Source organism: Orycteropus afer, unplaced genomic scaffold (genome assembly GCF_000298275.1).
Source record: "Orycteropus afer afer isolate SDZICR_OR568_19922 unplaced genomic scaffold, OryAfe1.0 scaffold00055, whole genome shotgun sequence".
Classification (NCBI taxonomy): domain Eukaryota; kingdom Metazoa; phylum Chordata; class Mammalia; order Tubulidentata; family Orycteropodidae; genus Orycteropus; species Orycteropus afer.
Window position 1 is genome coordinate 975,927 of NW_006921642.1, and position 15,367 is coordinate 991,293.

The 15,367-nt window shown below is 39.0% G+C and overlaps 1 protein-coding gene across 1 annotated transcript in view; it reads right to left on the reverse strand.

Annotated features, from left to right (window-relative positions):
• Positions 1–15,367, reverse strand: part of COL4A2 (collagen type IV alpha 2 chain) — a 199,989-nt gene that overhangs the window by 59,508 nt on the left and 125,114 nt on the right. Inside the window, exons 21-25 of the mRNA XM_007938924.1 lie at positions 13,000–13,072; positions 12,713–12,819; positions 9,565–9,766; positions 9,091–9,150; positions 3,873–3,929 (exon numbers count right to left, since the gene is read on the reverse strand). Of these exons, the coding sequence (XP_007937115.1) occupies positions 3,873–3,929; positions 9,091–9,150; positions 9,565–9,766; positions 12,713–12,819; positions 13,000–13,072 (499 nt within the window). The remainder of the gene's footprint in view (positions 1–3,872; positions 3,930–9,090; positions 9,151–9,564; positions 9,767–12,712; positions 12,820–12,999; positions 13,073–15,367) is intronic.

Sequence of the window (15,367 nt, forward strand, 5' to 3'; positions counted from 1 at the left end):
TTTAGGTAGTCAGCTAATACATGAAAAGATGCTCACAATCATTGGCCATCAGAGAGATGTAAATCAAAACAACCAGATACCATCTTGCTCCAGCACTAGTAGCAAAGTTCAATAAGACAGAAAATAACAAATGCTGGTGCGTATGTGGAGAGATCGGGACTCTCATACACTGCATGTGTGACTGAAGTGACAGGACCACTGTGGAAAGCAATATGGCGATTCCTTAGAAAGTTGGAATTGGAGATACCATTTGACCCAGCAATCCCATTACTAGGTATATATCCTAGAGAGGTGAGAGCCAGGATAGGAGCAGATACATGCATGCTCATTTTCATCACAGCACTATTTACAACAGCAAAAAGATGGAAACAATGGAAACAACCTACGTGCCCATCAGCGGAAGAGTGGATGACCAAACTATGGTACATACACATATTGGAATGCTATGCAGCACTAAAGAACAATGTAGAGTCTGCAAAACACTGCATAATATGGATGAACTTGGAGGACATTATGCTGAGTGAATTAAGTCAATCACAGAAGGACAAATATAGTATTAGTTCATTGTTGTAGAGGGTCAAGGAAAGGTTATATGCAGGGAAACTTTCTTCGTTGGTTGCCAGGGGTGGGAGGGGAGGGAAGGGAACACTGAAAAAAAAAAAAAATGCACTGACCCATGTCACCTTAGTTTTGTGTTTTTCACTGTACATAAATTATATTTCAATAAAATGGATTTAAAAAAAAGATGTTCTATGCTGCAGAAGATTAAGCTTCTCTAAGATTATAATTCTCATGAGGAAACAGAAGTTCAGCCAAACTCAGGTTTTTAGGACTATATTTATAACTCCAGTTTCTATAAATATGAATGGTATTGATAAACACAGTAAAAGAACTTTCAATCTATGAAGTTCCACATGAATATAATGTTAAATAAAATACAATAAAATACACATTTTTGAAATTGCTCTGAGTTGGACAATATATTAGATGAGCTCAACTCATAAGTCAGTTCCTAAAATGAACCCCAGTCAGGCCTAAAAGGAATTTTAATTAAACTTGATACCAGGCCACAAAATACCAAAATGCTGCCTCTAAAATCCATTGACATTTCAAGACAACAGGATATAACACTCCCAGGAGACCATCATGTGCAAGATGCACTGTTACTTTTTTTTTTGTAAGCTGGAAATCATTATTGTAAACCTCAATTCCAATTTAAAAATATCTCTGTGACACACAAGTGAATTTGGTTTTAAGATCCAAGACTGTCAAAGCGTTCTGCTTTAGTAAGAGTGAGGAAATTTGAAGATAAATGAGGACCCACTTAAGGGAAAAAAAATTAGACTCTCAATAGCACAATAAAAAATCAGTTGACATTGAGTCAGTTCTGAGTCATGACACACAGGGTAGAGCTTAATGAATAATTTTTCAGAAGCAGATCCCTAGGCTTGTCTTCTAAGGCACCTGTAGTGGACTCGAACCTCCAGCCTTTCAGTTAGTAGCCGAGTTTCTTAGCCATTTGCAACACACAGGTACACCCAACAACAAAACAGAAGTAGGGAACATCGTGTTTACATAAAATGTAGAGCTTTAATTTTTTCTTTTTTAAATCTCCTGATCATTCCCAGGGTTCTAGGACTTGCAACTATAGTTCAGCAGAAACCACAAAACTCTAAATCTTGCAGATGTTGCTAACAAAATTATCATAGTTATGAGAGCAAACTAACAACACTTCAAATTTCAAGCTGTTTGTTTACTATCCATGTCAGCACTCAGCAAGAAGCAAATATATTTGTGTTCAAGATCAGTGCACAGATTAACTTAAAACACACACGACAGAGCAGGCAGTTTAGGCATTCCCAATATCAAAAGAATATTGTTTTTCAGGTTTAATTTTAGGTTCCTTGTATTTCTGAATACCTTATAGACTAATACTTACTTGATAAGCATTATAGAACAAAATACTTATATAAATATCTTATAGAGTAAATATTAGTCTAGGAGCTCTAGTGGCATAGTGCCTAAGGCATCTGACTGCTTACCAGAAGGCTAGCAGTTCAAATATTAGTCTAAAAGGTGATTATTCAAATGTGAAATAAGCCTAAAATTAAATTAGTCTATATTAGATAAACTGGCTCTTTAAACCTATGATCTCATTAAACTTCAAGTTATAAAAATACATTTACCTTAATCCTCTCCCTTAACCTCTGGTTTATGTATATTTTGGGCCCTGCTTTCACATAGTTACTGTGAAAATGATCCCACTGCTGTTACTGAGGCCTTTCCCAAGTTCCCTCCCCTAGATATTACTCCCAGTTTGAGGAAGGTTGCATTAGTGACCATGTTGGAACCAAATGACAGACATCCTAACAGACATACTTCTTCAGAGTTGTAACAGGGAGAAAGGTCAGACTCTACTACCATGGACAACGGCATGAAGCTACTGGTCCATTCTTAGAAAACAACACAAAGGACATTTAACTCTCTTTCATGGTGCAAAGGATACTTTTGCATTTTGTCTTTATTGTTCCCAAGTCTGGCACTGTGTCCTGGAAGAAGCCTTTAAAGTCCAGGACACAAACAGCAAGTTGACATACTTTTCCAATTTAAAAAAAAAAAAAAAGGTAAAAATACTTTTCTGATTCTGAGGGTTGTTTATGCTACTTTATAACTTACACAGGCTTGCACTTTACATAGTACCCTGGCCACGGTTTATCATCTGAAGTATAAAGAGCATTATTTGTGTTGTAGGAAGAGTCTAGAACCTGTATTATTCCTGCTTTACAGCTGAGGAGACTAAGTTCTGGAAAGAATAAGTGATAACTAGGACTTCACTGCAGGTTTTCTGAATTTGCATCTCATGTGTCAACACTGAATGATCTGAGTGACTTAATTAGTGGGGTGTCAAAGTACTTTCCCTTACCCTGCCTAAGTCAGCCAAGGACAGAAATGAAAAGGATATTCTCTCTGAGCTGAAGTCCTATTTCCTTAGTCAGAGTACTACTTTTCTTGCTTACTGACAGAGATAAAGTAAATTCCTACAATGTCACATTCCATGTCTTGTTTTCAGTGATTAAGGGGCACAATGGAAGTGTCTCCTGCTTTGTGCTCCCTGATACTCATTCACCACCATGGAAACCCCAGAGCCACTGGGGAACAAAATCCAAGTCAGAAGTAGGTGTTACCAGAGCAGCTGTGGTCTCCCAGGTCCCATATGCACTGGAAATCCATGCCACAGACCTAATAGCCATGGGTGATTCTTAACAACTGGCCTCTGTCACAGAAAGTCCTTACTTATTTTCATGAGTGCTTGTTATTTGGGGTGATCAGTGTATGCCAGTGACCAAAGCCCAGTTCCTCCTAGATTGAGAGACAACACTTCCTAGGTTTGTTTATTTCTGTTTTTCTCTTAGTCAAAATGCAAAAGAAACCTCCCATAGGATCTTCCCATACATCCAAGGACATAAAGTGATACTAAAAAAAAAAAAAAAAAAAACCACAAAAAGAGGTAAGCTTCTTTTCTAATCTTAAAAGAGGAGACTTCACTCTATGTCTCTGTCACGATCTGTGTGTCCTCCAAGTTTTGCACCTTTTATGAGAAATGACAAGAGGACGAGTTTTCCTTGCAGCAGTTTTCTCTCACAGACTTGGATTAAACCAGATGCCAATTTAGCATGCACGTTTTTAAATAGCAATGAATAAAAGTATACTTCCTGTGGAAACTACGAGTTTGTGGTAAAATACCAAGATGGCAGAGCACTATAATGTTACAAAGGTAGGGAGGAACGGATTGGGGCAGAGGAAATATGAACAAAGAAGAGGGAAAAGAAAAATGAAGATGTTAAGAAAGCTGGAAGTGCTCTCAGATTTACCTGTAGAGCCTTGTGGTCCTGGCAGGCCTGGTGATCCCTTGGGCCCTCCAACACAGCCTGGGAAGAGAGAGGAAGACAGATGAGCTGAAGCAGGCTTTGATACTGAGTCTCATACCTCTGAATATTGCTAAGGTCGAAAACACCAACCATGCAAATAAGCTACCATTTTACGATAAGGTAAGTTAATTAATCTTGGTTCTGATGTAAATAAAAGTTTAATTTCACTGTATAATGAAATGAGAATTTAATATAAAATGCAAATTAAGTAAGCACAGTCAAATAAAAGCTAGTACTGTGGTCACAGATGATTCATTTCCTCATTTAGGGCAATAGCCTCAGCACAAACTGAATTAATATGGGTCCTCCCCAATTAGTCAATGTGAACGTTGTTCCTTTGTCTAGAAATGTCTATCACTGAATGGAGAGAGCTTACAATTTCAAAAGAAATTCTTCAGCTTCTCCTTTGTGACTCTGAATGCTTTCACAATCAACCAGAGCAATTGGCTGCTTTGAGCTGTAGTAAATTAAACTAGGGCTGCAGCCATTTCTGGTTGGTACGGCCGAAAGCACCAACATTTAAGCAGGGGTACTTTTTCAGATGACTGTTGTCTAAGAAAGTCCCCTTGCAAGCACAGCATTTCTCTGAGACCTTTTGTCTGTTTGCCTGAGAATTTGGGCTGATTTAATGGCCGAAGTTTGGACAGAGTTTTATCCTCATGCAATGTACTACTGTTCAGTGTTTATCAAAACAACTGCAAGTTTGAGTACTCTGTTGGAGCTGTGGGAGTCAAACACAATCTCTTCACTCTAGACTGGGCAGTGATGCTCCAAAAAGTGCAGAAAAGGCAAGTCGAGGCCAACTTCTTGCCAGGCACAGTGCCCAGGGCCCATGAAATGTTTTTATTTCTTTTGAAATTAGAAGACACACTGAACTTTCACACTTAAAAATGTTTTAATGTATAATATATTTCTCTTTATGTCAATGCAGCCATAAAATATAATTTATATAACCAGAAGGCTGACAGTTCAAACCCACCAGTCACTCTTTGGAAGGAAGATCGGGCAACCTACTTCTGTAGTGATACCACCTCAGAAACCCAAGGAGGGGTTGCTATGAGCTGGAACCAACTCAATGGCAGTGAGTTTGGTTTTTTTGGTATGTGTGTGTGTGTATTTATATGTACATACATAATTTTTATGGAGAAAGGGGCCCACAAAGGCAAAAGTATCTAATAATCATAAAGGTAACAGGGCAGCCTCGGGCACAGTAAATATACACAGGAGGTCTCTATCCACACAGGCCAATATATTGGTCACTTTTAGCTTGGGATTTGATTCTTCTTCTTTTTTATTTTTTTTCCAATTTGGGCAATAATTCTATCTTTAACTTTATTCCTAAAGAAAAAACTAAGCAATTAAAATATTTTTTCCAAATAACTCAATACTTTATCATATTTGATAGTAGCATCTTCATTGGTTCTAGTTCTAAACCCATTATACAAAATTAGGAAAACATTTAGATGCTTCTTTCAAGGATCATTTGAGTCTGTTTGAATGGGCAGTTAAAAAAATAAGGACAATGGTACACTTTTGGCAATTTAAATTAGTAAAACAATATAGGCACATCTATCATATAATTCATTATCTGCAGTTTCATTTCAACCAAAAGAAAAGTTTGCTTTAGCGACATCTAGTTTTATGTATGAGTATGGTGTCTTATCACGCATTCTAGAAGCTCTGGTGGTATACTGGTTAAAGTATTGGGCTGCAAACCAAGAGGTCAGCGGTTTGAACCCACCAGCAACTCTATGGAAGATGAGACAGTCTGCTTCTATAAAGATTTTCAGCCTTGAAAACCCTCTGGGGTAGTTCTACTCTGTCCTATAGGGTCACTATCAGAATTAACTCCATGGCAGTGGGTTTCATCATGCATCCTAACAATGACTTCACAGGAACAAGGTGATCTCAGAGCGAATGATTTAAAAGTTAAAGGCTGAAATTTACTAAACCTTCCAATAGCTACCAATTGGATTACTGTTGAAGAGATATTAGATAAAAGCAGAAACACCAAACTCATTGCCATTGAGTTGATTCCAACTGACAGCGTAGAATTGCCAAGACAGAGTAGAATTGCCCCATAGGGTTTCTAAGGCTGTATATAATCAAGGAAAGGAGCCCTGCTGGCACAATGGTTAAACTCTGGGTTGCTAACCCAGTCAGCAGTTCAAATCCACCAGCCATTATGCATGAGAAAAGAGTAGGTGATCGGCTTCCATGAAGCTTACAGCCTAGAAAACCCCATGGGGTAGTTCTCTTTTGTCATACAGGGACGCTATGAATTGAAATCAACTGACAGTGTAAAACAACAATCTTTATGGATACTGACTGCCACGACTTTCTCCCGTGGAGCAGCTGGTGAGTTTCAACCACTGACCTTTTGGTTAGTAGCTGAGCACTTAACCACCATGCCACCAGGACTCCTAGATATTAGATAAAGCTCCTAGAATACGGCATGTTTTCTTTTCTGTGTATTTTCCCTATCCTCTCAGATCCCTCCTCTCTTCTGATCATTTTTCCTCTTTCTATCCTTCAGTAACCTTTTTCCATCCACTTTTTCACTTAGCTGCTTTCCATTTTAAACTTGTTAGTGCAAGGCTCCAGAACATCCTTTCACTTTCAGTGACTTCAGTCCCTGTTTCACTGTTGGTTCTGATCCTTGACCCCTTAATCAGAGTCCTCAACACATATGGAGATGACTTTTCCAACACTGGTTCATGGTTCCCCAGTCTTGTCGTCTTTATCCCACTTGTTAATAGCTGCCCATCAGCTTGGACAAATTTTGCATCTTGTTTTGCTCAGAATTGTTTGACATTCAAGACGTTGGGCTCTGAGAATACTCTGCATGATCACAATTACTTTACAATTCATGTCTCCTACATGCTTATTCCTACTGAATGTGATTACAGTCCATACTATGGCCTTCCATCTCTTCACCCTTTCCTAGTTCTCTAGTGCAATTTGGGTTTAACTGTCTACTTGACTTGGGTGCTTCCATTTAGAAGTTTCAATGATAGGTAATGATAGGATGCAAACTACCCTAAAAAACTCTCATCCTTCCCCTCCATCTTCTAAACTCTCTTTACATTTATGTTCCCTTAATACTAAATGTTGCTGAAGAAAGTTTAAAGAAAAAGTGCAGGGCCCACCACTAGTACACCCACCTAGCTCTCAGCAAATCCTTATGCTAATCTCCTATTGTCTCACAATGATGTTCCCCATCCTATGACAAAACCCTACCATTGCATGCCCTCATTCTCAGCAGATGACCTCAATCCTGATTTACTGAGGTCAAGGCTGCTCTGGTCTGATTCAGAAGTTCCTCCTCTGTGCTCCCGTAGCCCCATCCATGGTGGTTCATCACCCAGTTACTCTCTTGCTCCTTCTTGACCTTTCTGCAGCAACCCATTCTTGATCATCACTCACACTTTCATAAGACCCTCTCTTCCCTTCTCTGATATTAAAATGCCCCAATTCCCACCCTACCTGACTAAAATCCATTGTTTGTGGCCTTGCTATCTCCTTTTTCTTCTGCCATGAAGTGTGTACTTGCTTTAAATATATTTTTTGTCAAGATATTGGAGCTTCACATTTGGTTCACTTAGTGCATGGGGTAGTTTATGTGTCAACCTGGCTGGGCCTGGTTGAGTGGCTGGGCAGCTGGTGGTAGTTATTTGCCATGATGACACTGGCAATCAACTCCATGGTGGGATCTACCACAAGCAGCTGAGTAGCTGTCTTTGGGATGTGGTCTGCTTCCTGTATATAAGGAAGCCTTGGGAATGGTCTCTAGCCTATGGCACGCTTGGACCCTGCTTGTAGCCGTATTGTTGCTCAGCAGCCTGCTATGCTCTGCTGTCCTTGGGACTTACAATGGACTTAAGTTAATGGCCTGCCGTGTGGTTTGTTAACATCGGGACTGTGCCTTTTTACTTGTCAACCTTGGGGCTTCTCAGCCTCAGCAGGCAGCAGCTGTCTGAGTGAAGAAATGCCTCTAGCTCCAGTGGGCCGTGAGCAGGAGGCAGAGCTGGACCCCAAGGTTGAAGGGCTTTCACCTAGCCCCTAGAGCCTGGCATTTTGAACTTGGACTTAAGGCCTCAAAACTGTAAGAGAATAAACTCCTGTTTGTTAAGGCCATCCCATTTGTGGTATATTTCTGTCAGAGTGGCACTAGGTAATCAGAACAGTGCGTGAAGACTATCTGCCATACAACTCAATTCTTTGCTATCAGTGTACCAAAGCTGGAGCATTAGTTAGAGAAAGTCGCTTTTTTTAAATTATTATTATTATCCAAATAAGCGTATTAATATACATTCCTGTGACAGCTTTTTCACTTCTGAATTCTGGTTCTCAAATAGATGATAGATCAACTGAATGAGTCAGTGAATCACATATAGTAAACACAAAGCTTTGTTATAGTTCAGGGACTGAATTAACTCTGGTGCCTGTACCTTCAATTTTTCTTATGGGAATTCATGGAAGTGGTGGACTCTCCAATTGTCCCTATGTTTGATGTCTCAGAGTTTTTTAATTTATTATATTTACATTTTTTCTGAACCACTAGAGAGAGAGAGTTGCATACATTATGCTCTTTCACTTCTACATTTAGACCTTCCTATATACAACCTTCCTTCCAAGGAGTGGCTGGTGGGTTTGAACCGCCAGCCTTCTGGTTAGCAGTCAAGTACCTTAGGCACTACACTACCAGAGCTCCTAGAGAGATGAGTAAATGCATAAATTTTAAGTATAAAAATATCACTCTGTTCTTGAGTTCTTACCAACATTATACATCAATGCAGATGTGCTTTATATTTGTAGGTACAATTTCATAGCACTATGTTTTATTCCTTGGAAGGAAGATTGGGCAATCTACTTCCATAGTGATACTGCCTAGGAAACCCAAGGAGGGGTTGCTATGAGTCAGATCTGACTCAACGGCAGTGAGTTTGGTTTGCTTTTGGTATCTTTTATTACACTTGCCTTTGATTCTATACTGAGACTAACAGGGTACTAGCTCCAAGTTTTGTACACATGTATTTGTATTTCTTACTTCAGCTCCATGTGCACCAAAGGAGCTGAATAAGCAGTTGCTAATGAGTCAGATATTTTATAAACCAAACTTTTAAAGAGTTCTAAAGCCACTTGATCTTCATTACAATACCTGGCTGGATAGTGTCTTGTCCAGCACCTGCAATGGGTCTTTTCACGCCTGTGTCACAATCTAGGAGAAAGACACAACAAAGAGTTAAGCAATTTTGGAACAACTGAAAGTTACTAACTTATCTATGGATGTGTATGTGTGTGAGTGTATATGTGTGTTGATTGTGGTGGGAAGGCTGGGTATGGGCAGGGAATTGGAAGGCCCATTTCTGAACTTCGATTCATAACCTCCGTAACTTGAGTACCGGACGGAGAGGTATTCTGTATTTCAATTGGTGACAAGAGGCTGATGATGGGCACGGGAAATCCCATGGCTAGGTAATCATTTGTATGTGCTAAGAGCTGATGAAGCAACCATGCATTCTTATCTGACCCTACTGGGAAATTTACACATTGCCAAAGAAAAACAGAGAATATTGAAACAATAAATAGTGTCTGGTGGCTTTGGGGGGTTTGTGTGGCAATTCCTCCATACCTATTTGTCCTGGAGTGCCTGGGGTGCCAGGAGGACCAGGAAAGCCGGGTGGTCCAGGTATTCCAATATCTCCTGGAGGACCATGTTCACCTTTTGGGCCTGGTAAGCCTAATCCTGGGGGACCCATTTCTCCAGGAATTCCCTTTGTTCCAGGTACTCCTGTATCACCTCTTTCCCCTGGAGGGCCTTTGATGCCATCACCCTATGGAAAAATCAGGTTTACATTTTAAAATATAAACAATCATCAAATATAGCCGTATTTCCCAATTTCCTGCCCTCATTTCTATGAATTCTGTGCTTTGGATAATGGAACAAACAGGAGTCTAGAAAGATAGCAGAGATTAATGGGACTTTACAGTCATCATCTAACCATGTCACAAAAATCAATGACTGATTTTATAATGACTCTGAGCAAAATAATGGAAGATAAAGATATATATATATATATTTAAATATTTGTTTACTTTTGTCTTTCCTAGCCACTAGCTTCCTTGTACCAATTTGGACCTTCATCCACAAAAAGAATTCTGTATAGGAACAGGTAAGGTACAGATTTAGATAACTGAGAACAGAGCATATTATTTTTATTATCATTAACACATAGCCACTAATCACAAGGGATAATAATTACTAAAGAAAAGGAAGTTTTTAACTCAGACACTAGAGAAAGGAAGAGTGGTATACCCTTTAAAAATAAGGAGAGATTATATGAGAAGATTGGAAGTATTTAGCAGTGACAAGTCCTATTAAAAGATATACTAATCAAATGAGGAAAACTGGGATAGAAAATGCACGGAGGCAGTGAGAACTGGGGATATTACAAAGAATGATATTGATATGGTCCTAGACAAACTGTAGACCTCTGTGTCACTGTGAGCACATCTGGACAAAGAGAAAAGGAAAAAGGAAGAATAAACCAGTGAAAGGCCATGGAAACAAGTCCCAGCCCGTCTGCCAAAAGCACTGACACGGAACTTGGGCAGCCTGAAGATAATTAGGCAGAAACTTTCTAAGAAATTAAATGGTATTCTCCATTTGAAATCACTTTTCTTTCATTATCAAAGGCACCAGATATGAGCAATATAATAGAAGACAGTGGGAAGGTGTAGTGGGATGGTCACTGAATTCAGAATCAAGTTTTCTCTATATTTGTATGACCTAGATCACGTAACCTCCCAGGTTTTACCTTCTTTAATAGAGAGGAACGGTAATAATGACAAGACTTCTCATTTTACAGGATTGTTGGAGAGAACAGTGTTCTGGGGCAGGGTCACTGAGTTTTTCTAAGGTAGATATTTATGTCCCGTAGCTTAGGGATCCTAGTGAGCAAAGAAGGCAACAAGAGTTATGAAAACACACCCAACTGACAGTGAGAGGGTGTGGGTTTAAGTACCAGCTCCTGATAACCTGATCTGGGAACTGAGAAAGAGAAAAGAAGCCTCTGATGGTCAGGAGCTGGTCTGGGACTGTCAGTCAGTCCTTGGTGTTGGTAGGAGCCGGCCAGACACTCACAGCAAGGCCATGGAGTCCTCCCATTTAATATAAACAATTTCACATAATAACATTAGACATAGCTACTCTGTAACTGTGATGAATCAAGAATTACCCTTGCTTTCTGACAGCATCCAATCCAGAGCAAAACCCTCCTCTTTGAACCCTTCTCAAGGTGACCTCACCTAAATTGCATTTTTAATGTAAATCATTTTTAACACTTTATTACTGAGTTGCCCCATGGTTTTCCATTGCATACATTATCTCTCATTGCAATGAATCAATAAACCTAACTCCATTCACTATAGGTGTTTCCTGGTGGTCTTTGGCTGGAAGGATTGACAGAGTTGAGGCTCCACTAAGAAGAAGTCCTCCATCCCTTGGAAAGGGACCTTCAGTTCAGTGTTGATATTAAAAAATAAAATATAAAAAAACCCAAAAACAATAAACAAGCCACCTCACTACTAAGTCTCATTTCTTTATCTGCCAAGTGAATAATCTCCAGAATTTCATCCAATTCAAAAGCAAGCATAGTTTGGAGAAAAGTAGCAGCCACAGTTTAAGGAAGTAATGTGGCAACGCAATTATATCAAAAAGTGATTATTTTTTAAAAAATGATTATAATTTTTTTAAATTATTATTTTTAATTATATTTAGCAAATTATTGCTAGAAGTATAGAATATAATTATTATTTTTTTAAGAGCCCAAGAAAACTGGATTTAAATTATAATAGTGTTACAATAGATGTCACCAACATTAAGGAAACAGATCTAGGCTGTGGAATGAGGTACATATGTGGGCAAAGAAAATTTAGGTGAGACACTCTGAAGTGGAGGAAGAGCTTCTGGAGGCACGATTTGAGAACCATAGGGAAGGAAATGGGATCTAGAAAAAAGTGGTGAGAAATAACATTGCAGAATCATTATAAGAGGAAATCATAAAACTCCAGAACTGTTCATGGGAAAAGCATGGTGGGCAGGGTTAACGTCAAGGAGGGAAAGGAGAAGGATAAGCAGAAGTTGTTGTTGTTATTTGCCATCGAGTCGGACCCGACTCATAACGACCCCTCCTTGGGTTTCCGAGGCGGTATCACTATGGAAGTAGATTGCCCAACCTTCCTTCCAAGGAGTAGCTGGTGGATTTGAACCGCCAGCCTTCTTGTTAGCAGTCAAGTACCTTAGGCACTACACTACCAGAGCTGCTTTAATATACGCTATTGGAGCTGGAATTACCGTGGCTGCTGGCACCAGACTTGCCCTCCAATGGATCCTCATTAAAGGATTTAAAGTGGACTCATTTCAATTACAGGGCCTTGAAAGAGTCCTGTATTGTTACCCACTCCTGACCCGGGGAGGTAGTGACGAAAAATAAGCAGAAGTATATCTACCTTAATAGTTACATCTCTTATTCCAGCATTCTGTGAAGGAGATGCGGGGGGTGGGGGGTGTCTTTACACACTATTAGACTTTCCTACTTTTAGCTTTGGTGTTTGTTTATTATTAAAAAAAAAAAAAAAATGAAACTGCATGCCAATGCCTACACCATTTTCTTTCTTTCTTTTTTTTTTTTTTTTAACAATTTCTCTTTAAGTGCTTAGCAAACATGAATAATCAAGATGAGGGCACTGAGCTGGTGCCAGAGTTTGTGGCTACTCACAGGAGGTCCTGGAAGGCCTGGGAATCCATCAAGCCCATCACGCCCTGGGACACCATCATCACCTTTCATCCCAGGCACACCTGGGATACCTGGTTGCCCTCTGTCACCTGGAAAGAAATAAGCAGTGCAAATCTATTCACATAGGGGAGATAAGAAAGCATTTTGCTGGCATGGTTGTAGACAAGCTATGGTTTATCTAGAAGCACTGATTTAAAACACAGGGTGCTTACTATTAACTACAAACAGGTTAAATGGTTCACGGATTGCTTGGCCATAAAAGAACTAACCTTTGGTTGTAACTGTTCTAGAATCTCCCTTTACTCCTTTAGGCCCAGGAGGTCCAATGTCACCAGTGGCTCCCTGTGGAAACAAAAACATACTTTTTTCCTTCCTCTTTCACAAAGCTAAAGACATCTGAGTATAGGGAAGGAGATAATGATTTTCCACTAACACAACTTGGGTTCAATTACCTATTAGCCAGCACAGTGCTATTCAAATAACTTTCTGCTATGCTGGAAATATACTATATCTGTGATGAGCTACCCAAAACACTAACTAATAGTCATATGTGGCTACTGAGCACTTGATATGTGGCAAGTAGGACTGAGGAATGACATTTTAAATTTTATTTAATTTTAACTAATTAAAATTTAAATTTAAATAGTCATGTGGTTAGTGGCTACTATATAGGACAGTACAAACCTAGAAATTACTCAGTGATATTCCATGAAACTAACATCATCAGCATCACCTGGGAGCTGGTAAAATAGACAGAATCTTAGGCCCCACCCCATAGCAACTGAATTAGAATCTGCATTTTAACAAAGTCTCTAGGGAGTCACATATTCATTACAGTTTGAGAAGCAATTCATCTAAACACAAGGTTCTCACATTTAGAATTGAAGCAGTTAAAAACGAAATATAAAAAGTATGTTGTTGTTGTTGTTGTTGTGGTTGTTGTTATGTGTCGTCGAGTCAAACCCCACTCATAGTGACCCCTCCTTGGGTTTCCGAGGCAGTATCACTACGGAAGTAGGATTGCCCAACCTTCCTTCCGAGGAGTGGCTGGTGGGTTTGAACCGCCAGCCGTCTGGTTAGCAGGCAAGTGTCTTAGCCACTAAGCTACCAGAGCTCCCACAACAAGTATAAAGGATAAATATTTGTGATCATTTAGTATTGAGAATAATAAATATAATTGACAGCCTGTCCTCACATAGATTAAGGTTGGGGAAAAAAAAATACTTCAGAGACATGTTTGCTATATGGTCACTTACATTTTAGGCTGTAAAGTGGAAAGAGAGCTGTTACACAATGGGGATGGTGATCAATGTCATGAAACAAAATGTATATGACGTGCTGTATGGAAAATGAATTTGCTCTGTAAACTTTCATCCAAATCACAATTAAAAAAAGAAAAAAATTTAGGCTCTGAAACTTAGTTTAGCTCTTTCGATGAGCAGAAACGAACACGTTAATGGTTCAGGATTGTATTTTAATATGTTTGATACACTAGTTTTTTATATATATTGGTAGATGTTATTTTCAAGAACACAGGGATTTTGAGTGTTGGTTTAACAAAATACAATGTTACAATTGATTATGAGCTCCTTTCTCCTAAGACATTCCATAGATACTTGATTTATTGATTTAGCTCTTGGCTGAAAAGGGTGACACATTCTTTCAGTAATTAGGACAGAGTCTCACACACAGCGCTCAGTAAATATGTGTTGGGTAAATGGATGGATGGATAGATGAATGAATGCATACAGCTATTGACTGACTCCTATACTTTATGCACCATGGCCCACTCTATCAGTGCAAATATTAAAAAAGTAGTCTTGGGAGTTCCAACTGCAGTGGGACTGTCAGATATATAAAATGCAAATTTAGAAACATGATGCCAAGGTTTGTGAACAAAAATGTCATCGGAGTGTATGTAATGCATTTGGGGAAAGCATGTGTACCGGGAAGATTTTGGACATTCCAGGTGCACAAATGGAATCTATTTGGCTTCTAGGAAATATTCAGTCATTTTATAAATAACCAAAGATCCCAGTAATTTTGCCATTAATAAGTTTGTGATTCTCACCACATACACTTTTTCTGAATTCTTCAGCAACTTTTATATGCTTAGACAGCTTTGACTTGACATGGGATTTTTTAAAAACTAGATAAAATATAGTACCCACTATTTTTTTGTTTGATTTTCCTAGTTGTTTACCGAGAAATCTGAGGGCATGGAGCTTTGGACCTCATTTCACCTGCAAAGCTCTTGGGCCATAAAGCATTTATGAGTGCAATACTTTCTGCACCAGTAGCTCTGTCTGCAGCTGCAATTCCGCATCATAAAGTCCAGCCAGGTTTTTCTCACTGTCCTTAGCGATTTTTTTTTTATAATATATATGCACATAACATACGGATATTTTCTAAATGTATAAAATGATAGACTTTTCACTTTATTATATTCTTGAGGACTTTTTTTAATTTTAAAAAGCAAAAGTATAATTTCTATGCCTACATTTGAAATTTGCTCTGAAATCATTGGTCAGTTAAAATCTGCCAGGCAAGAAAGATCTACTCCAGATGACCTTTTCATAACACATGAAATAAAAGTCATTGAGCTGACATATATGCAGGGAATTCATGGACAGGTGA